This window comes from Nasonia vitripennis, chromosome 4 (assembly GCF_009193385.2).
Source record: "Nasonia vitripennis strain AsymCx chromosome 4, Nvit_psr_1.1, whole genome shotgun sequence".
In the NCBI taxonomy this organism is placed as follows: Eukaryota; Metazoa; Arthropoda; class Insecta; order Hymenoptera; family Pteromalidae; genus Nasonia; species Nasonia vitripennis.
This window is the reverse complement of record NC_045760.1, coordinates 30,273,051-30,295,539: the sequence shown is the minus strand read 5'-3', so window position 1 is coordinate 30,295,539 and position 22,489 is coordinate 30,273,051. Positions and strand designations below refer to the sequence as shown.

Sequence of the window (22,489 nt, the reverse complement as noted above, 5' to 3'; positions counted from 1 at the left end):
TCACCGGTCCCGCCGCGTCCTACAAAGGAAATTGCACGTGCAACGTATAATTCGCTCAGTCAGCCGATGATAGTCGGTAGTCTCGAGGAGAAATTGAGAGCATCCGATCTTCGTAATCATATTCATTCTCTCGACACTCTGTTCTCGTTCTCGTATCGTATACGACGAAAATTAATCTGTTCGTTTATATTTCAGGAATCCAGCAGTGGAAAAGAAGCCGACGCTTGCACAACAAGATAATCCGTAAAACCATAAACCATTTCTCATGGCTGGCAAAAGAAGGAATGGCTTTCCCATGGCGCAATAAGACGACCAGGAGAGGTATAGAGGAGGAAGAAAAACGAGCCGAGGAATCTCAGACAACAATGGAAAGCGCAGTGCAGTTGCCAAAACGAAATGAGCCTTCGCTTCGGGTATACACAATGCAAGAGTAGAGCCGACAATGGGATCGTCCCCCGCGAAACTTGTATAATGCGCGCGAGGCCGCAGGTATACACAGGCCCACAGAAGCTCAAAGCAGCTGCTGGACCAGTGGTGTCGCGTGTATATACCTGTTCCGAAGATCTGCTTGATTTGTTTTTCTCCCGAAGTTACTGGGATAATTTTTTCGACAATATATCAACTTCGGTACACGACGGTGCTCCGAGATTTTCTCCAAATGTCGTCATCCCGCTAAACGACTTCCTCTCCCGCAACATCATCGGTATTTCACATAATTCCCTCGTCTGAGGCTCGCGTTCCTTTCTTTCCCTCTCTCTCTCTCTTCTCGTCTCCTTTTTCATTCTCAAGCGCACACAGCGCAGGTCTCACCTGGCGACTCCTCTCTTTCTTACAATATACACCTTCTTTCTCTCTCTCCAGCTCCTCTGCGCCATATTGCCATCGTCAGTCTCCTTCGGACAGTCTCTCGTGTTCTGTACTGCTTGTGACCTGCGTGCACCGGCGCATATACCTGTATAGATAGCGAAAAATAGCCGAGAGATATCTTAGGCGAATAGACGGAAGAGGAGGAGGGAGTGTATAGAGTAGGAAAATCGGCCGCTGTTGCCTCGCGCGGGGAAAGCCCCGTTACGCTTCAGTCGACGGCGGACGACGCAACGGAGAACGTCTCTCTGTGCTCAGCTCTACCATTACAGAGATGAGAATTGCTTGATGCGTATGTTTTGTATAGCCGAGTGCCGAGTGACTGGTGTGATACGCGAGTCGAGTGTATTTGTACATTATCGCGTAGTGGAAGATCGAGAAAATCGCTTGTACAGTGCGTGCGTGTGGTGTGCGAGGATTATGGGGAGACGAGGAGATCGTTAGCGGCTCACGACATTTCTCTTGGGTGAGTAATGCGCCGCGCTTTTGCAATTTTTTTTAAACGTACGGAAGTAACGACGTTTTTCGCACCTGTTCGCGAGACTCCGAGAAGGAAGTGTACGAATGAAGCAGAACGACGCGTATTTAGCGTTGAGTAAGAGTGTTATGAAAAAGTTTCCGTCGTGCGGAGAAAGCGCGGATTGTAAATGTTATGATATCGGAAAAACGCCGAGCTCTCGTGATCCGATGTGAAATTTTTAAACGTTAACAAAGTTGAAAAATCGACGTTACGCTTTTGTTTCATTCTCTCGGCGTGAAAGAAAATGAAGGACAAGTCGGTGATTAACATATATTAACATATAATACGCGATCTCGAGGCAAAACAAAGAACGGGACTAAATAGCTCATCCTCAGCTCGGCGCAAGAAAGCGAGGAAACTATCGCGCTTAAATTCGCCCATTAGTCCGACGATCGAGAGATTAACTTTTAACTTTTTCTCTCTCGGGATATGTAGCGCGCGGTATAGCTATTTATTATACACGAATTACGCTTTATATGTCCCACAGACAAAGGCGAAGAGACAGAGAGGCGAGAAGACACAGACGCAGGAGTACAGTGTACAGGGAAGAAAGAAGGGAAAAGCAAAATGGGATCGAAAGTAGAGTACGTCGAGTCGTCGCACATGTACGCGACGAACTACATCAGGAACTCGAAGGCCATAGGTGTGCTATGGGGGATATTCACCATATGCTACGCTATCATCGGCGTCGTGGCCTTCATCACGCCGGAGTGGCTCGGAGATCTGGAACACGAGAACCCGGGCAGGTTCGGCCTCTGGATGAGGTGTAGCTTCGGAGGAACTGGTATAATTACATTCGCTTGTATTCACGAATCTTCAAAGCCGATCGCAGCGCTCAATTTCTGACATATATCTCTCCGCTTTGCCATATCAGAGCACGCACGTGTTGCTCGCTTCGGTGTTATTCTTTCGCGAATACCACGGCTCGTCTGCGGAGCTGAGAGAGTTGTTTTCTCGAATAACAAAACTCCGTAGCCGAGTTACGAGCATCTGGAGAATACAAGTGATTGGCTCTTCTTTCTTAGTAGCCTCAAAGATCGGCCCCGCTGAAATAGAATGAAGGAGCCTCTCGTGAATTCGAAGAAAGTCGATCCGCCGCGATTAGAGCTGTACTGTTGATCCGAGGCTATTTATACGATTGCGACGTGGTTACTCGAGGCTGTGCGAGGCTTTGTAGATAAAATTGTCAAACACAATATAATATTCGATCTGCTCAACAGGTGAACTGGTCGAGGAATGCGTCGGCCGTCTTGACGATCTGTCGTCAATCGCCAATGTGCCATTCAGAGCGAGCACGATACTGGTTGCGATCGCGGTGATAATCGCCCTCGTCTCCATCTGCGCCATGCTGCTCTTCTTCTTTTGCCAAAGCACGACGGTCTTCTACATTTGCGGCTGGATGCAAGTCGTTTCCGGTAAGGCGTGATCGCAATTTCTCCTTTTTTTTTTTTGTTATAATCGGTTCCGCGCGCCCATGAAATCGAGCGTAAAACTCACAACGCGTCGGTACACCTCCGAGAGGATATTTGCATAGGAGAAAACGCGATGAATTTAAATGCTTCCTATGTGCGTAATTGGTTATTGTTCGCCGAGGAAGTAAAACTGTAAGCGAGTCATGTGGGAGGGAACTTTGTAACGTAAAAAGAGATCGGTATGCAGAGAGAGAGAGAGAGGAGGAAAAAATTCCGGCTGGATAGTTTCGGCGAGGAGAAAACACTCTCGACGGCTCTGTTGTTGTTGCCAAGAAAAAGCTATAAACCATAGAAAGCCGCGATCTTCTCTCTTCGTCTAGATCTATACTATAAACAAATCGAAGCTCGCAAACTCATCCGTTCGGCGATGTGTACGCGCGTAACACGAGGAAAGGCGGTGTATTTCAGCTTTATTGGAAAGTTGTCGAATTATACCGTAGACGACGTGGAATCGCAAATCACGGCAGTGAGGACGTTTATATGCTTGCGACGCCCCGGAAACTTGGTCGTCGTTTCTCGCGGTTGCGAAAGTCGATGGCGCGACGATCTCGTTGCGTTATATGCTTTAATGACGGATGAGACGCTGGATTTTCTTCCGTCTGTGCGAAGCTTAATGGCGTTTTGAAAGACGGAGGGAGAGAGAAGGGGCTTATTAAGGAGATTTAATTATTGTATTTGACACTGGTTTGATTGAGTCCTATGGACGCTTACGTTGTTAGTTATTGTGAAAAAAAATCGGTATAGTGAGCACTGTCGAATACAGAGTGAAATTTCGAGTCACGTTATAAATCACGTGATAGATCATATGACAAATTTTCAACAAATAATGCTACTTCAAAAGACAAGAAACGATTCGTATCTCAAATTAAAAATGTACTCAGCAATAAAAGCCACAGCTTCGAGACGTCAAGGGTATGAAAAAAGAGCACAAGTTTTACAAACAGGATTTTCCGTAATGCGCAGCGTTTGCATTGCTAATGCGGTGAGCTATAGGCGCTTCGAGCTTTGCGTATGTCATCCTTTGCAAATACCGATTCGTGCACACACACACACACACACACACACAGGCGTCGAGGACTAATTGCACGTTATTCGACGCACCATACACACGCCGCGTGTGCCACTTAGTCAACGATTCAATTTTAGTTGTTGCTGTAATATAGATCGTTGTTTTACGCCCATTTATTTTTCGAAATTTATCACGATTAACTAGCGCTATTATCGAGCATAATTGAAAATAGGAAGTGACATCGTCGAAGATCGTATCTCAGGGTAGATTGAAAGTGGCGTTACGTAAAGCCACTTGATCGCGGGGCTATTTGTCAACGAATTTTCATCTCTTTGTGAAAACTTTGCGCAACGAAAGCGACGTTTACAGAAACTTGTTAAATTCGTGGAGTAAACTTTGAAGTCGCTTCTGGAAAATAATGTATCCAGTGCGGGAAGTCGATTGTTATAGGTATAATATAATAAGTCGCAGCGAAACTTCCCAAGGAAGATACGCTTGGATCGTTGAGGCGAAAAAAAAACGGTCTTGCTAGTAATAACGCCTTAAGCGAGAGGATGTTGAGGAGCAAATTAACGGCTGATATCCCGCCGAGAATTTTATAATGCCCGGATGGAAAGGCTGTACAGATGCGAATGATTCTCGGTGACACAGAACGGTCTGTATGAATAACATGGCATTTTATTGAATTCCGTAAGAATAATTGATGTCCAAGTTGTTTCCTGGCAGGAAGTCGCGTGTTGCACTTTATCATTGCGTATACGGAGGAATTTGTACCTACAACTAATATTTCAACGTTTCAATTATAAACTTCCATAAAACGATTCCCCATTACACTATGCGTCCCAACAGCCGTTAAGCACCGCAGACTCTATACACACCTGACTGGCGAGTGCGAAAACTAAAGACTCGGCGGTTCATCTCAGCTATCCTCTTTCTCTCTCTCTTCTCTCTCGCGGCTCACGTACTCGGAGGACGACTGTTGTACACGTGTGCCGTGCGAGTACGTGAGCTCACCGCTCCCCGGTTAGAAATGTAGAATGAACCGTTACGGGGACGAGCTGACATCGGTTCTGGTTATCTTATATACCGTTTGTGTGTGAGCGTCGCGAATGTTGTTACGTTGGCGGAGACGCGTTTTATATTGGTACAGATGCAGGTTGCGATGCTGCGATTAGCGCAAAGCTTTTTTCGAGAAGAAGGAGGAAGTTTGCAGGAATATCTGGGCACTGGTTGCATTAAGCTTGTTTTTACAGAAAACTTTTTCATTTTTCACATTTTCTTTTTATTCGTAACCGATTTTCCAATAACTCCTGACGATTTGTGGCTTCCGTTTAAAAGTAAAAAAAAATAAAACACACGTATCCAACAACTTAATCCGACGAGTTCTACCTTATACCCCACCTACAGGAATAATTAATCATCACTTTCCGCATTTCGATTATTGCATAAACTGAACCGCACCTGCATCCCTCGAACACACGAATCCTCAGTGTATAACGGCGTTAATTCCTTCCGCTAGAAACATTCACCGAAATTACGACTCTCGCATTAAAAAGATAATTCGCGTGCCTAGCGCACACTGGGTCATTGCGCAACTCTCTGCGCACAGCGCGGCCTCTAATTATCGGTCAAAACGATCGAGAGAGCGAGAGTTCCGAAGCGAAGTTTACGTTGTGCACCACATCTCGGCCTCGCATAGCTGATGATACCATCCTATAGATTGTTAAGTATTATCAAAGCGTTTAAGTAATATGGCGCGAAATTCAAATCCTTAATCGATTAAAACTGTACTAAAAATTCCAACTCCGCGAGCATCCATATACCAAACGTACGAGATCGTTCTCCATGAAGCTCGCATACCCCCAGCGAATCTGCTCTCCTCCAAATCTAATTTTACCGCTCTCGCCTCTGTCTACCGCGGATTCTTCTCTCTTTTATCATCTCTCCCTCTTCTCTAACGCTTGCACTCTCGCGACTGCATAATATTACACACACACACACAGAGCCGATCTCCGCACGGCTCGGAGAGTGAAAGTCCATAGGCTCGCGTTCTGCGCGCCTTTAAAATATCGCGCTCGCTCGCTCAAGAAATGCCTATGGCACCTATAAAAGGCCGCAGCATTGTGTTACGAGTTATACATCGGAGAAAATCGTTTATGGTGCTTTCTTGTTTGATGACGAGGCCATTTGTTTGTAGGAAATGGCTTTTTGCGAAACGTGTAATGTCAGGGGGGGGGGGGAAAAAAATGAAAGGAATTTCGGAAGGAGACTACTGCGCTGTGTATAATGATAGACTCCGGCGTTTAGAAATCCATGTTGGTGTAGCAGTTGTTTTTTTTTGCCTGTAATCGTGGAATTAGTGGTATTGACGATTTGTTGGCTAATTTATAACTAACAAATAGCCAATACCACTAATTCCGCGATACAGCTACGCTGAGTGCGTTGAGCTGGTGTATTATATCTGATTAAAAATTTGTCACCCACACAAAACCTGAATTATTCTAATTCTTGCTCTCGAGTATGTGCGGATAGAAGGCACACGTTTACAGAGTAAAACGCCGGTTACAGTTACAAAAGTATTAACGCTTTATACCGGTACCTTTCACTATACGCCGACCTCGCCTACATACCTTCGGCCGTAGGGAACACACACAGAGACAGCTGAATACTTACAGCGACGTTCGGTAGCTCTCGGCTACTTCCTTATGCGCTCGTTTTTTACTTGCGCGAGATTACGCGGGTTAATTTTCGGAGAATTAGGAGAAAAAGTGAGGAGTACTTATCTAATATTTTTTTCAGCTGTATGCATGGCGGTCGGAGTCTGCGTCTATCCTCTAGGCTGGGATTCACCGCTGATTCGGGCTGTTTGCGGTGCCACGGCTTCAAGGTAATATTTTTGTTGAAAAAAGGCTGGAAAACTTTCTAAAATGAATAATATGCGCGTTTCGAGATTATCCACCGTGTAGAGCTATTTTTAATTCTCTGTCACAAGCTATGTCGTTTAGAGTACGGCGATTATCTTTTAAAAGGCCGTTTAGGCATATCGTTGCAGTTAAAAAGTCGTAAAATTAATTTTACATTCATTTTAACGGGGATAACCATCCATTGTGAACGACATGCTCGGTGAACGGGTTAACGGACGCAATGTGCGCGACTAAAGTGGAAGAGTTGAAAAAATCCATGAAAATAGGGTATAAGGGGGCTTCAGCTCTTTTGGTATCCCCGAAACTGCTTTACCGACAGTGTACCAAACTAATCTAAAATTCGTCGACTTTCACAGGTACAATCCAGGTGCATGTGCCGTGCGGTGGGCCATTCCTCTGGCGGCAATCGCGGCTCTGGACGCGGCAACCTTGGCGGCGCTTGCTTTCATTTTGGCCTCGAGACACGTGAAGCTGCAGCCCGAGCCGTTCAACAATGGTTCGCTCTACAAAGGTACACAGACGCATATAAGTACGCCTACGACAAGTCGACGGTTGGGATACGGGCTTCTCGTGTTTTACCGGAGAACAACATGTCGGCTGTATAAGTCGCGGCTCGAGCAGATTGGAATTACTGTTTCTGTAGTGTATAGTTCGTTTCGTTGAATTCGTACAGTGAAAGGCTACTGCGAGTTTCTTCGTATGCTGAGTCGCGAGGATAAAAGAGAAATTTGAAAAGTAGACGACGGAGTCTTCTTGATTTGGAAAAATTGCACGTGCACTTTCGGTCGAGTGACATTTCTTTCAAAAGTTTTTGCCAACTTTCACCTCGATCGAAAGTCGGAATGAGACGCAGATTTACACGAGAACAATAGGCTAATCTCTTCGAAATTTACAGGTGAGGTGAATCCCGGCTACGTGAACGAGGCGCAGAGTGTCGCAGGTTCTCGCAAATCGCTCTCCCTGAGACCAGTATTGTTGGTTGCACCACCGGATCAAGATCGTTACAGCGAGCTGTCTCGAGCCAAGTCTCATTCGCATCACAGCCTCTTCGCCGCGTCGCAGTCTCATCCGGTACACGCCATGTCCACGAATACTCTCAATCACTCGCAGCACAATTTCCAGCTATAAAGATTCGGCGAATATTCGCGATGATTCGATACTGCCAGAGTCTCTCCTTTTGTTATAGAGGAGGTCTTTATCTTTTATGATTATGTGTATGAGAGAGATGTGCGATGGAAATTATATAATTGAGTATTTATTCATGACAGTTTTGGAAGTAATACGCTGGAAGACTCTCGTGAGGCGATGTTGGAAGTATACATTGGTTCCAGCATAAAGCTTATTATTATTGTTGATCTGTTTCGATTGCCCTTCTTAGGGCGAGGACATAACGTGCATTAATTGAGATGCTAAGTGAATTTGATTTTTATGTCACGTTCAGAGATTATTATAATTATATTTGTATTATTGCTACTACGATAATTATTGAACTTCAATTGTAAGAGACGTTTAGGTTTGTTTGACAACTATTTGTATTGATTTCTTTTTACTAATAGAGAATGATTGATCGTATTGCGAATAGATATTATGCAAGGGTAATTCGAAAATTGTCGATATATTCGAAAGGACTGATTAAAGTGAATGCGTTGTTACTTGCTGAGTGTTTGAGATTTTTTACGAGCGAAATTGGCACAGAGGAGAGTTTGTGCAGATTTATTTAGATTTTGTACTTTTCTATGCGAAAAGCTGCACAAAAATTGTTTTGGTAACCGTATGGACGGCTGTATATTATTGTACCGTCCGATATCTTCCTTTTCAGTGTTACTACACGTTTTTATTTGACGTACTTCAAGCAGTAAATAAAAAATCATGTTTTAACAAGACCCTTTTGATTAAAATACCTTTATAAATAAGTAAAATAAACGCCAAATCGTTTTTTCTGACTAGTATATTTAATAATATGTTACAGGATAACTTTCTTAGGATTATTTTTTGATATTCAGTGGCTGTTTTAATAGAATCACTACGTTGTTTGAGTTATTTTTCATAAATCAAAATAAAGTCTCAGTTGCGATTATGCTCATTTCATACGGTAGTAACAGTAAAGTCAGGAAAAATAATATTAATAGCTTATATCAACAATAGCCTCGTGCATCAATTAAATGGCACGAATTTCATTATGGCTTGGAATATATAACAGTATCGTTCTTTTAAAATACTAAAAGTGAATTTTTCATTCCGTAAAACTTTTCTACATCATAATTATATTATCATCATGCTTCGTGTCACAGCAATACAGCAATGTTACAATTATCTTCAACTATGTTTAAAAGAACTGCTAAATGCGCGTACGACTGCGATTGAAAATGCAAATTCACTGGTTAGTATTTTAAACTACTCTAAAATAATAATAATAATGATGATAATAATAATAATAATAATAATATATAGTGTGATAGTTTCACTTTTTGAGAGATCGTTTCAAATACTTTTCCAAACACGATTTTGAATAAATCTCGCACGTCTCGCTTAAAAATATATAATACAAAATAATAATAATTCGAAACGAATACGCTGAGAAGTATATATGCAAAAATATCCAAGATAACGATGCATACGGTTGCTCATTAGAGCGAAATTACTCGTTTCTTCTCACGAACTGTACACGCCAGGTCGCCGGAAGCGCAACGCTTTGCCTTTTCTTTCGCCTATCGTTCGCCGCATCCACTTTACAACGCCCGTAAAATAATCACGAGAGAGAGAGAGAGAGAGAGAGAGAGAGCGGCGCGCTGTGCTTCTGACTAATTTTCGCGTACTCGGCGAGGAATCGTCCTCATTAGTCACCGAGGAAGCGCGAAACCGAACGAATTTACAATCGTGTTCGCGCGGCGCTACCGTAAAAGTGTCCGATCTTTCCTCCCCGTCTTGATTCACAATGTGTAATATACCAGCGACGCATGCGCTTTTTATCGTTTTATTGCTCGCGTAAATTTCGCCCCTCGCGCGTTTATAGACGGCTTCTTCGTCGCTCTTACGTATCCCTATATGCTACACATCATGACGACTTTATGATTTACAATTAAGTACGGACTACGAGAGAGATATTTCTAGAGGCTAAGAAATAAATTAACCGGGCGGCGACGCGCATAATTACAATTTTGTCAACCGATTTTTTCGTCCTTTCGTGCCTCCCCCCGGAGTATCGTTATAAGTAATGTACACAACTAATATTCGATTTTCAGCTCTTTTTGGTATTTTCACACGAAGCATGGCGCCGAAAGTCATAGAAAAATAAATAATTAAAATAACGAAGCGGCGATCGGTAAAACGAGTGTAACTCACTTCTCAGAAGCGACAATCAAACCGAAATAAAACACAACATCGTTCAAACGTCCTTGCCAACGACGATACCGCAAGGCTGTACGATACCGGTATCGAGTATCACCCTCGGCCTCTTCGCTACCGATCTATCCTCGTCCTTCTTCAGCAGTTCCTCAATCGAGTAGGGGTTTCTCTTCCTCGGCTGCGTAGGCTGCTGTTGCGCGCCCGAATGATGGCTATCCGATCTGGCGACGTTCGTCGTGTTGCCTTGGCTCTGCGAGTTGGAATCGATCGTCTTGTTGTGCCGCATGAAAGCGCTGCGTTTACCGCCCAGCTCCAGGATCGTCGTCGGCGGGCTTCTTTGGTAGGATTTTGAGCTGTAGTGCTGAGATCGGTTGGAATCGGTTGCCAGCTCGTCGAGGTCGCTCTTGTCGAGGGAATCGTCGCTACCGGCCATCGAGCTCGAGCTCGATTTCATACCGATCTGCGACTGGCACTCCTGACTGTCGGCCAGTCGTTCCGAGTCTGCGAGTCTGCGACGATGGGAGGAGATCGTTAGTCTTTATGCGAACCGATTTTTTTATAGGTCAAGTTTTCTACTCACTGGGCTCCGTTCTGTATGCGAAGGGAAGTCGCCTGGTAGAGGGACGAGTAGAAGGAGGAATTCCAGACGGGCGTCGAGGTTCCGCTCAACGGCGAGGAGACGTTCAGCGGTCCCAGTGCTCCGGGATAAAAGAACTGGTAGTCCGCTCGCATTAGTGGCTCTGAGGGAGAGAAAGAAGATCGGTTACGCGTTGCCACGCAAAGGACGCTTTGTAGAGAAGCATAATAGAGGCTATTTTCGACACTTAGCCAGCTCTTATTCACGTGTCCGCGAAATAATAGAGACTAGAAGCCGGTATAGCTTCTAACACAGTCGAGCGACTCGCGTGTCGGATGATGATGACTTAATTTTTCTCGCTCGCTTTGAAATTTCGAGCCTGGCAAAAAGAGGCTATATACCGCCAGGTGGGTTATGCGCGGTATTTATAGAGCCATTAGTCGAATTCGCTTCTTCTCTTATGTCTGCGTTTCCGGAAGAAGCGCAGCAGCTGCTCTCGCGGAGACAATAGTACCTACCTCCAATGGAAGCGAGGCTCGTGGGCATCTGCGACTGATAAGCCGCGATGGCTGTGCTGGCCGAGTCGACGCCTGGGTTAGAGCCGGGCATTTCGGTCTGCAGACCGTTGCCTCGGAGTATTCTATTGATCGATGAGACCGAGGGCAGATTCTGGGGATCGCAACCCTCCCGAGCCAACTGCTCGCGTATTTCCCAAGCGAATATCGTCGGGTTTTCCTGCTTCATCCTGAGGATCTTCTTCACTATGCTCGGCGTTGCCACTTGCTGCAAACAGTCGGCCTATTGAGTTTCATGAAACACATCAACTCGAACGTAATTCAAGCATTTGTTTTGATTTTATGCATGGATATATATATGTATTATCGTGTGCGTTATCGTTTGGCTCGAGTTTTTCCTAGATCGACGCCGCCATAGAAATCCACCCAGAGGAAGCCGGAGGCGTGTTCTCTGGCGAAATGTACTCTCCAATAACGTATAGGTACACACCCCCTTATACATCCCTTATCACTCGTTAGCACCATGTCGCGCAAGGTTCTCTGTTTCCCTCGGGATAATTATACCAACACGGCTCAACCTGTTCGCCGCCTTATCTAACGTTTATAGCGGCAGATGTCCTGCGCCCAGCAGGGCCAATTCCCTCGCGTATGTGAGAACGCATTAGAGACTCGTTATACATCCTGGCTGTACGTGTGTGTGTGTGTGTGGGGAGGTACACGTTAGCCTTACAGCTCGGCGCTAATCATTGTTTCCAGGGGACGGAAGTGTCAGATTCGTATCTGAGATGCTACCGCTATTACCCACTCTCTGTCGCACTGTCACTTGCTGTACGTGTGTATGGGTCTGTGTTACCCCTCGACGAAACTATTAGGCGACGTGCGATCTCTCTCTCTCTCTCTCTCTCTCTCTCTCTCTCTCTTCCACCCTATGTTGTACTTCCCGCGTGTGGAAGTGTCGTCTCATTGACGCGTGTATAGCGCTGCTCTTTTACACGTCCTTTGTGTCGGAAATTGATTGAATTTTGACTCGTGTATTATTCTTTTAAAAATTAATTTGCCATTTCTTAAAATCCACGTCGATAAGCCTCCACGGGGGGGTAGAAGAAATCTCTCTCGTCCCGTCGCCTATCCTTATCCGCATCGAATTACGACTGTACGTCATAAGTGCAGCAAAGGGATCTCTCCTTCGATCTCGAAATCCGCGCGCGTAACCAAGCTGACCATTACTTGCAAACAAGCACACGCGTTAGCATAAAATTATATGCCCGGATAAAATTTGCAATTCAAATTTACAAAAATCGAGCTTGTACATGAGCACCACTGGGTCGCCCGATGAGGACGAAAAGTCGTCGGTCTTTAGCCGCAGCCGAGCGTCGCTATCGTCGCGTCGATCGTCTCTTTGTTTTCGGCTCACCTGTGTGTTCTCTGTCGCGCAATTTGGCCTGGACTACCTACTGTCGTTTTCCGGCTTGGGTTGAAAAAAAAAACAGAAAAAAAAAAACGGTCGCACGAAGCGCTGATACGCATTTAGGCGCGAGTGAGAGAGATTCGAGGGTGAGATTACAGGCTGTACTGCGCGACGAACGACGATATAATTTGGCCCGATCGACGATCTCTCTTGAGCATGTGCGAGTATATATATATATATATATATATATATATATATACGTTAATCTAACGTACTTGAGGGAAGCTTGCAAGCTCTCGCCGATCGACAACCGTATACAGTGAGACACGCATATAATTGCGCACAACTTACAGCCACGATCGATAAAAGAGAAATCGATACACAGCGAGCTGCTGCGCAATCGTTTTGTGTTCCGTTCCGTTGTCACGTCGCCGGCGGCCCCGTTAAATCATGCATCGTGTAATGCAAACATAGAGAAGCGACGGCTCGAGATCTTAATTACACGATAGTCCTCGACGCTATTCGCGCGAAAGTACCGTGTTTCCGAAAGGCCACTCTTTAGTTTTTTTTTTTTTTTCGAAAAAAAGCTCGCGAGCTTGACGACAGCTTTCGAGGAGAGCGTACGACGATTATTGAGATTATGGAGAAATTGTTTGAAATTTCGCGTTTGCAGAAACGATATATCGCTCGCGTTTATGCGAACGACATCGCTGGACTCGAAAAGAAAAAAAGAAAAATCGGCAACGGCTTATATACAGTATACATACTCTCCGACGTCAATTTGCGGGGGCCGTGCGTTTACGCTCGCGACGTTTGCATATTTCATACGGTACGATTTTCCCTCCTGACGTGCCCGCGACTCGTTAAAAACGCAGCTTTACCTGCCCGCATACGTGTGAAATCGTTATACACGTGTATAACGAATTATCGACGCGAGTATCGCTCACATAGCAATACCGAAATCCAAACATTTAAGCGCTGCAGCGCATCCATCCCCCTGTAATATCCCCCTCGAAAAAAAAAAAAACCTACAGGACAATTAAGAAAACCGATAAGATTATCGTTTAATAGCCCAGTTGGCACCTCTTCCCGCCATTACCGGCGCACCGCGCGAGAGCGTTAAAAACCGCACAGCCTCTCCCCCCCCCCTCTCCCTCCCGTGAAATTATGCTAATAAGGAACACGCGCTCGCGCAAAGTGTTTGGATAATTGCGAGCGAGTTGTGCACGGTCCATGCGAGGGGCTTCACTTAAAATCACATCGGCAACGCTCCGCGCGGTCGGCCTTTTGCTCTGAGCGAGAGAAGAAAGAAAAAAAAAAATGTATCTTTAACTCGCCAATTATTACGGCAATAAACCTTGGCGATCGTCGAGGCTGTGCGCGCCGTTATTATACATACTTTTTGGGCTGTTGAGAGAAAGACGTGTGTGCGAGTACTTTTTTTTTTTTTTTTTTATTTTTTTTCGCACTTTCCGAGCGCAGCGCGTGAGAGCTGGATTTGCATAATTGCCGAGTGCGCAGGTATGTGTATAGGGCTCTCTTGTGTTTATATTCGCGAAAGGAGGCGATTTTTCGCTGCCCGCACAGGCTTCGAAGGTCGTTGTCTTGGAATAATTTCTCTCTATGCGTCGAGGGCCAAACGATAACGACAAGAATAAAAGAAAAAAAAAAATAATATCTTGTTAATACATATCCATACCTTAGTCTTACTCCCGCCGATGCTTCCGGGCCTGATGCTGCCGGTCTCGTAGAACCTCGTGAGGATCTTGGAAACGCATCCGTGGGAGACGAGCAACTGCCTGGATATGTCGCAGGGCCTTACGCCCATGAGGGCCAGTTGGACGATCTTTTGCCTCACGCAGTCGGGCAGCGGACGGCCGTTCACGAAGACACCGCCCAGTTGGTTCACTCCGGCTTGACCTGCGAACGGTTATGTGAAATAGAATCGATAAACCTAATTTTCTACCCTTTAGCTTCTCTGCAACTTCCTCGTTCCCGGGGCGCGAGAATTATTAGCTTTTGAAAATTTTCTACCTTCTAAGCTCGCAATCTCGACGGCTCGGAATTGGTTGAAAACGTAATTATATGGACTTTTACGCGTCGGCCGTAATTTCGAGAGTGAGCTGAGGAGCTGTTTATGCGCTCGGAGTTATACCGGCTGTTTTACACTCTCGCATGGGGGTATACGCGAAATACACCCGTGTCAAATGAATTCCAGCATCGATCGATCGGTGTATTCAAATTTATTCTAATCAAGCTCTACCGATACACGTCGATTTATACGGGAGTGAAGAATGAATAAATCCGGGCAAAACCCGGCATAAAGTCAGCTTAATACCCCATAAAGAACTGTACACACGTTATACGCACTCGATATCTCTCTCTCTCTCTCTCTCTCTCTGTCTCTCGGTTAAAAGATCCGTTAATTGCCTTCACCTCGTCGATGAGCCGAACAAGGTCGAGTATTAGAGAAGCAGGTGTCCCCTACTCCCGTCTAATGATCCAAGAGAGGAGATCTCGCGTGATGCGCAAAACGTGCAATTAGTCCGCACGCGTCGTCGCCGAGAGAAAGAGCGAAATTGCTTCCTGCAAAGCTTAAGCCTCTTTACGAGCGCCTAGAACTTTTCACCTGCCCGAAACCTATTAGAAGCATCGGCACTAAAATGTCAAAGGCCGGCTCGAGTTTAGCTCGATAATTAGCAACCGATGCTAAATGGACGTTGCTGTGTGTCGAATCTTGGAGCGAGATATGCTGTCTATTACGCTTATATGGCTCTTGGCGAGTGCGAAATTCGATGCAGGCCTTTTGTGATTCTTTGCTCGGAGGAATGCCTTTTACGAGCGACCGAGTATATAGGTGTGTCTGTGTGTGTGTGTGCAACATCGGGAATATAGTAGAGGCTCTCGATGGATTTTTGCGAGTTTATGGCGAGTCCAGCTGAGGATTTTATCAGTGTACTTTTTATGATCCCGGATAAGGGATAAGTATATCTATCCCGAAGAAAAAGTGCCGAGTATTATATCCAGCGATTTGTCGAACCATACAGTAAATCATCGCAACCGCCGAATCTCAAATCAACTTTATCTCCTGCATCGGCTCTCCTCCACACACACACACACACACGCGCGTGTGTGTAACGGTGCTACTGCGCGGGAGATTCCGACGTCGGAGCAGACATCTCTCTCTCTCTCTCTCTCTCTCTTTCTCTCTGACTTACGTGCCGCGTTTATAGAGTCGTTAATGGCGCGTCGTCGGCCCTTTTTAGCCTCGCGCGAATCGAGAGCCATGCGAGCCTGCGCGTATAACCGCGCGGCTAATTATCCGTCCGCGCGTCGCTAATAACGTCATTAACTCAATTACTCGCGCCGAAAATATGCCCGGACTGATCGGTCGGAAAAAGAGGGCCGATATGTGTATGCGAGCGACTTGTTTGTGATAGCTGAAGAACGATTCAATTTCTGGGAGTAATTTCTGAATTACGGAGCTTAATTCAATTCGCTTCAAGCTTGCGTACTTTTGCGGAAGGCGAATTCGCGTAAGTGTCTTAACGACGGCGTAATCGCGAGCAGATTTCGAGGCGCTGATATAAAGAGAAATAGAATCGCGAGTTACGTCAGCGCTGTCGTTATTGCGCCAAGTGAAAATTCCCGCGTTTCTAATGCTCTTTCCGAAAAAATCGCATTACCCCAATCCAACCATCAAAAAAACTCTTCTCCTTTCAATTAGACCGCTGTTCTCCCTTTTTTTCCCTCCTCTCGCAGAGTGACGCTCCCTCGAGTGCCGTGTGAAATCGGGAGGGCCGATTTTAAATTATCATTGCGGGACAAAATTGCGAGATCGTATCTGCGTCCACGAGATTTACAAGAATTTATTTAAAAAACAAAAAATAAACTCACTCGAAATCAAGATGTGAACATCGCTCGGCACGAGTGTGCAATTTGAGCGATCGTCGATCGTCGCACATTTGGAGGCTAATGTGGGTAAAACGGGTGATAGGATACACACACGTACACGACGGGCTACGAAATTAGCCGCAGCTAATACGCCAGGGGAAGCTCGAGCCAGTTCTCGATCGCTATCGGCACTTTTGCCCATTTAACCCACGCGCGCACCTGTCCCCCCCCCAGTTTTTTTTCCTATATTACACGTATCGCCATCATCAGCTCTACTAAACAGATATCCTCTTCTTCTTCTCTATCTCGATTACTGTTTGTTCTTTCGGTGAGTAGTCCTCTAATTTCGCGGCCGGTAAATCGGTTTGAATTTCGCGCCATATCGTATGAGGGGAAAATTCATAAATATAACGCTTTATACACCGCGAAAAATTTTTTAATACACCGAAAATACTGGCAGCTCCTAGAATACATACGGCACACACAGCTCATCAGAGCTGCTTTTTATAGCGGCGAATGTAAAATTCTCCGTTAATTACCGTGTCTCGAAATGCGCCGCTTCCAAATCGTAACTCTCGGCCGTAGTGCTTTATACCCATAGGCCATAGAGAGTCGAGATATGAAAAGAGAAAAAAGCAAGCGTATATACGTATGCGGAGAAAGAGAGAGAGAAGCCGATTTTTACTACCGGTCGGTCATTTCGGCGGACGACGAGTTTCTGGCTTTGATCTCGTACCGACGACGGCGACGGAACCGGCGGTTATACGGTAGCGATGATGATGCTGATGATGATGATGATGATGATGATGATCGTCGTGTGGATCCATAATATCACCGATCGATTATAAACGCGATAACGATTAGCGCCTCGTTTTCGGGAGACCTCGTTCTCAGGCTATTCTAATTTCTAGAGAGATAAAGAGAGCCGTTCGGCGCTTTCAGGCTTATCGCGAGATTTTTTTTTCGTATGTTTTGGAAAATTAAAATTTAGTCGTATATAGCTTACCTGTATGCGGCATCTTGAGCTGCTGGCTTCCAAGCGTCCGACTGAAACCGAAGCACAAAGTTCGAATTATATTCAACATAACACACACACACACACACACACACACACGTAGAAAATCAAGTCGCCTAATTAATATTCCTACGTAGTCGGAAAACGAGCGGAGATACGGAATCGCGCTATGGTAATATATATATATATACGAATAATTCCGGCGTGAGCGGTCAGCATGATGATCGACCCGAGCGCGCACGCTAATGAATTTAAATGTATTCAAAAAGGGCGCGCTTGACACTTTGACATGGCAACCCTTAAATATATGCAGCCGAAGGACGATAAGCGCGAAAAGGCCGGTAAAGTGTGTTACGCTTGCGGCACGACCGTGACTCGGCGGAGATTTTTTTTTTTTTTTTTTATATTTCTTCGAATCATCATTTCATTTCTCGCTGTATTTTATGCGAGTTATGAAGCCCGCGAAATTCGAAAAATTCGAAATTTTACAAGCAGTTAAGCGACGTGTTTGGAATAATATTCGTATAACGCTTTATTATACGGGCGGCTGTTGTGTGATGTGGAATCACGTTTGTGCTTATTAATTCCTCGGGCTTCGATTGGCTCGTCTTCGTTCCGCTTGATTTATTTATAGATGTGCTTTGGAAATGATATTCAGTGAACGGCGTGTAAAAGTGGGATTAATTATGTTGTTATGATTATTGGCCGACTAGGAGGCGATTAATGCTGGAACAGGTGAAATCGAAGCGATACTTGCTTCTCGGTGGGTTTATCGTGCGGTGGCTTGGATTTCAGAATTTCGATTGGAAAATAGACGATAGAAGCTACCGATGGATTTGTTTGTGGCTGCTCGATTTGCATATGGCTTTCTAACCTCAAAAAACGAAAAGAATGTAGGTCGGCGTTTATTGTTTGTAAAAGTAGTGTTTCGCGATTCTTGCCATCTTGATTTACAACGACGAACACTTAGAACTGCGTCATTCTGCGCGATTCACGCAAACGATGAAAAATAAAACGCGAGCCGGAGACATCCGCGTATGTTACCACCATTGCAGCAGAAAAAAAAAATAAATAAATAATCGCAGCCAGTCCTGCACACACAGAACAACGCGCTATTCTCGAGCAAAAGCTCCGCGTCGCAAGAAAGCCAAAGCCATCAGCATACGTATAGCTATATCAGCTCGATGTATACACGGTCACAGTATATAGTAGTATACCTGTATATATATATATATATACACCAACGGCTCCGAAGCGTGGCGTGTACTTAGCGATGCAAATTAATGCGCGATTACCGAAGCGCACCCCCTGGTTGCGCTTTCTTTTCCCGGCGCTCGCGTCTACACGCGCGTCTTAATGGCCGAAACACACACGTCAGTGATTCAGGCCACCCCCGCATTAGGCTATATGCCTACACACATACACGTGTGTATGTATCGCGGCCCCTTTGGCGCTCGGCTAATCTGATTTAATTATTACACATTACGCGACCTCCAACTCCCGAGGAGAACGGTGTATTCTATATGTGTGTGTATGCGTGTGTGTGTGTGGTGCGGGACACGCGTGTTTTTCTTTCGGTGGGTGTGCATATTTTTGCGCGCGAAAAAGCTCGACAGCCAGTGTACTATGTACGTATAGCGATTTTTTGCTTTTCGCTTCCGCAAGGGATCGATTTTTATGCTTATCTGTGTGCAAGCGCCTTTTGTTTTCAGAGCTCGTTACGGATTAGGAATGTATATGTTCTCTTTTGAGAAACTTCTGTATTTTTATTTTTACAAAAATGCCACCAAGCGACAACACAGCGGACATCTCCATCCCAGCGGCGGCGGCGGCGACGACGTTCCGCGTGTTTTGCGCCCGTAAGCTTCAGCTCGAAAAATTTCAGCGTGCAGGTATGTACAATTAAGCGCGGCATTCCCGCGAGTGCGCCGCCGCGTCAAATATGAACTCGTTATAATCCTCGCTCGCTTTTGATCGATCACCGCCAGCCTCATCGTAATTATTGTATTTTTCGAAAAGCCGTAATTGAAAAAAAAAAAAAAAAAAAAACGATCGAGCGTTAAGGTCGCGCTTTCACGAGAATCTATAGTTGCTGTTTATTCATTAGGCGGCCGTGTCCGAGGGGTAAGTAAGTCGCTTCGGATCGGCACCGCGTGTGCCCGCTGGCTATAAAAATCTGAATATATTAGTCGCAGCTCTCTCACGCCGATCCGCCGCGCGATATAATCCCACTTTTCGTGCTCTCTCTCTCTTTCTCGAGCGAAATTCCCTTTTCCGATGAGTCCTCTATAAAACACGATTTAGTCTCCTCCGAGCTTTGTAAAAATGAAAATTCCGAGACGTTACATACTTCGTATACGCTATAGTGACGATTTTTCGAGGGCGTCGCTCTCTCTCTCTCTCTCTCTCTCTCTCACGGCTTAGCGCTACGCGCTTAATAATATTTTGTCGCCTAGAAGTAAGCTCGGATTATCCGCGCCGGCATCGACTGTATTATCATCGTGTATTTGCATGGAAATCGGCGCTCGCGAGTAGCATAAGGGCCGCGGTGATTCACTTTTCATATATAATCGTTACGCGCGCGATCTTTCGGTATTACGGGTGTGGGTAAGCGCGAATTATCTTCAGCTGGCTAATTAAATTACAGGACGTGCGAGGAAAATCGAGAAGCTTATATATAACGGAAAGCTCATATCGGTAGGAGCTTTCGGTTCTCTCTCTCTCTCGCATAATTGGAATAATTCGGGCGAGCGCGCGGTCGCGGTGCGTTATTCACGCCACTCACCCGGGAAAGAGAAAAAAATTTGCATTTTAAATGAAGCGATAGCGTGCGGTCACCCCTCCCCCACCCCCCCCCTGAGCGCGCGTGGAACACTTTGTGCTTTATGAGAAACCTTAATATTTATCGCGTATATGGCGAAGGCGAGCTTTACTTTTGCTTGCGCGGAGCTTTTGTTTATAAGCGCGATAACGCTGGTATTGCATTGTTAGTGAAGAAATGAAGCTAACCTGGAAAAGCGTCAGGGCACCGAGGACAGCATCCGATTTATTCTTCAATCCTGCTTGTATATGTTTAGCACCAGCGATGACAGTGAAATTCCCCAGTCGCGCACCGATATCGTCAATAGTCTTCACTCATATCTTCACCGTAGCTTCACTACTCTTCTTCTTCTTCTTCACCTACGCCTCTCCATCGCACAATCCATAATAATGTACGATGCAATCGATGCATAAACACACTGTATACGAAAAATCGAGGAAGATCGGGAGAAGAGAGAGAAGGTACACAGCAAGCGCGATGCTGTCCACGCGAGGGACACGACGTGTCTGAAGAGAAGCAGAGCGTGTGCCTGGCCGGCTGGGCTGGTTCGGCCCCCGGGCGCGCGCACACGCAACGCTACCGCCGCCTGTTTTCTCTAGCCGCAGAAGAGAAGGAGGAGGAGGAGGAGGAGACGGAAGAGATGATGGCACATGCTGTAGGATTATACGAGCTGCTGCTCCTGCAGTTGGACGGACGGTATACACGAATTTTTTTCGAGGTTTTTTGCAAACGGAGGAGGACTTCTGATTATGATGAGCCGAGCCCGAAGGTGAGGTTCATGCGTGGGTTGTGGTGAGGTGCTTTATCGTAATTTAAATTAGTTGAATATCGAGCACGTGAATTACACTCGCCTGATGAATTCACCTTGCGAAGATTCCGTTTTTTGCATAGCCGCTGCTCACTTGCGCGCCCTGCAGCGAGAGAAGAAGGATTTTGGCGCTATACCTGCGAGCCTCGGAGAGATTCAATCTCCCGAAATGTCCTAGCAATTTGCTTCGCGGAGGCAGCTGCGACACGCGACATTAATTAATTCTCCGTTTTTTCTCATCCCTCGGTGAGCTTCGAGCACCACCTTATAATATTCTGTACTGATGTGCATTTTTCAAAACAATCCCTGCACTAAATTTCTCTCGGCAATAAAAATTTGTCAGCCGAAAGTCAGCGGACTTTCGGCAGTCTGCAGATCCGCAACGAGTGCTTTAATGGATTGGGTGTCGAATGACAAATAAACACGGGGTTCCGAGCGCCGTAGCGGCCCCTGTAACAGCCCCCCGTGGAGTAATTGTGCGGTAACGACGTCAGAGCCGCGGACAGGTTGCGTAGCTTCATGGATCATCGCCTCGACTAAGTCGTCCGTCGTTGTTCTTCTGTTATGCGGTGTGCTGCAACCAAATGGTGTTGCGCGAATCGAAGGGGATTTTTTTTGTTTGGTTGGAGTTTTCAGCGCTAGATGATTTATGGCCGATGCTGGTTGCGCGGAGTGCAGTGGGATGAAGTTTTTCTATGGATTCTAGATTGGGCCATCGACAATAAAAAGTACTTTCCGGCCTACCTCCGAACGCTAAAAAATATAAAAAAAGTTTAACAACGCTCCGTATACCAAAAAAAATCAACAACGAAAACATACCCCGACAGCACAGAGAAAGCATAGCAGCAGTAGCCATATCCATCGAAGCGTATCAGCGCACATCCCCCCCCCCTATCGAAGCTTCGCGCTTGCGCGCATCATCCCTCCTCCCTCGAGCTTTTCCAACTGGACGCGCTCGAGAGACAGCGTGAAAAGAAGCTTCTCTCTCTCTCTCTCTCTCCCTACAGCGCGACTGCATAACAGCACGATCGATCGGTCCAGTCGTACTCGCAAAGAGATAACATCGGCTCTCGGCACTGGCCAGCCGTTTCGCTCGGGCTTGCGCCATTGGCTCGGCGCCTACGCTCGGATACGCCCAGGAAGGATGAGCCCCAGCTGACGCCCCCGCGGCGCTTTCACTTGTCATGCGCGAGCAACGAGTTGGGGTGTGTGCGTGTACTACTACTAGTACTGGTATACGAGTGGCTGTTCCATTTTCGCGGGGTTCGATGTGTGTGTGTGTGCGGATGGGATTTTGATTTATGGAGCGAGTGACGT

At 45.9% G+C, this 22,489-nt stretch overlaps 2 protein-coding genes across 5 annotated transcripts; one reads left to right on the top strand and one right to left on the bottom strand.

The window, feature by feature from the left end:
• The first annotated feature begins 2 nt into the window (after positions 1-2).
• On the top strand, positions 3-8,672 carry LOC100114574 (LHFPL tetraspan subfamily member 3 protein). Of its 2 annotated transcripts, XM_031930734.2 has the most exons (7): positions 3-112; positions 196-413; positions 1,872-2,168; positions 2,605-2,799; positions 6,665-6,752; positions 7,146-7,300; positions 7,685-8,672. In XM_031930734.2, exons 3-7 carry the CDS (start codon positions 1,952-1,954, stop codon positions 7,915-7,917), a joined length of 888 nt encoding a protein of 295 aa, XP_031786594.1. In that variant the 5' UTR covers positions 3-112; positions 196-413; positions 1,872-1,951; the 3' UTR covers positions 7,918-8,672. The 2 variants fall into 2 exon arrangements, with proteins under 2 accessions (XP_031786594.1, XP_001607376.2); XM_001607326.6 differs by lacking the exons at positions 3-112; positions 196-413 and adding an exon at positions 489-1,330.
• Poxn (pox-neuro) lies at positions 8,333-20,924 on the bottom strand. 3 transcript variants are annotated; one of them, XM_008216322.3, is made up of 6 exons: positions 20,553-20,924; positions 17,535-17,575; positions 14,334-14,554; positions 11,230-11,509; positions 10,715-10,874; positions 8,333-10,643 (listed from the first exon to the last, which is right to left on the bottom strand). In XM_008216322.3, exons 2-6 carry the CDS (start codon positions 17,545-17,547, stop codon positions 10,175-10,177), a joined length of 1,143 nt encoding a protein of 380 aa, XP_008214544.1. In that variant the 5' UTR covers positions 17,548-17,575; positions 20,553-20,924; the 3' UTR covers positions 8,333-10,174. The 3 variants fall into 3 exon arrangements, with proteins under 3 accessions (XP_008214544.1, XP_008214545.1, NP_001234889.1); XM_008216323.3 differs by having other exon boundaries at positions 11,230-11,494; positions 20,553-20,922; NM_001247960.1 differs by lacking the exon at positions 20,553-20,924 and having other exon boundaries at positions 10,175-10,643; positions 17,535-17,547.
• Positions 20,925-22,489: the final 1,565 nt, after the last annotated feature.

Coding starts and splice junctions, on each gene's coding strand:
- LOC100114574 (XM_031930734.2), top strand. CDS start 1,952: ATGGGATCGAAAGTAGAGTACGTCGAGTCGTCGCACATGTACGCGACG. Junction 2,800..6,664: donor CTGGATGCAAGTCGTTTCCG/GTAAGGCGTGAT, acceptor TATTTTTTTCAG/CTGTATGCATGGCGGTCGGA. Junction 7,301..7,684: donor CAATGGTTCGCTCTACAAAG/GTACACAGACGC, acceptor CGAAATTTACAG/GTGAGGTGAATCCCGGCTAC.
- Poxn (XM_008216322.3), bottom strand. Junction 10,875..11,229: donor GAGCCTCGCTTCCATTGGAG/GTAGGTACTATT, acceptor TCTCTCCCTCAG/AGCCACTAATGCGAGCGGAC. Junction 10,644..10,714: donor CGCATACAGAACGGAGCCCA/GTGAGTAGAAAA, acceptor CCATCGTCGCAG/ACTCGCAGACTCGGAACGAC.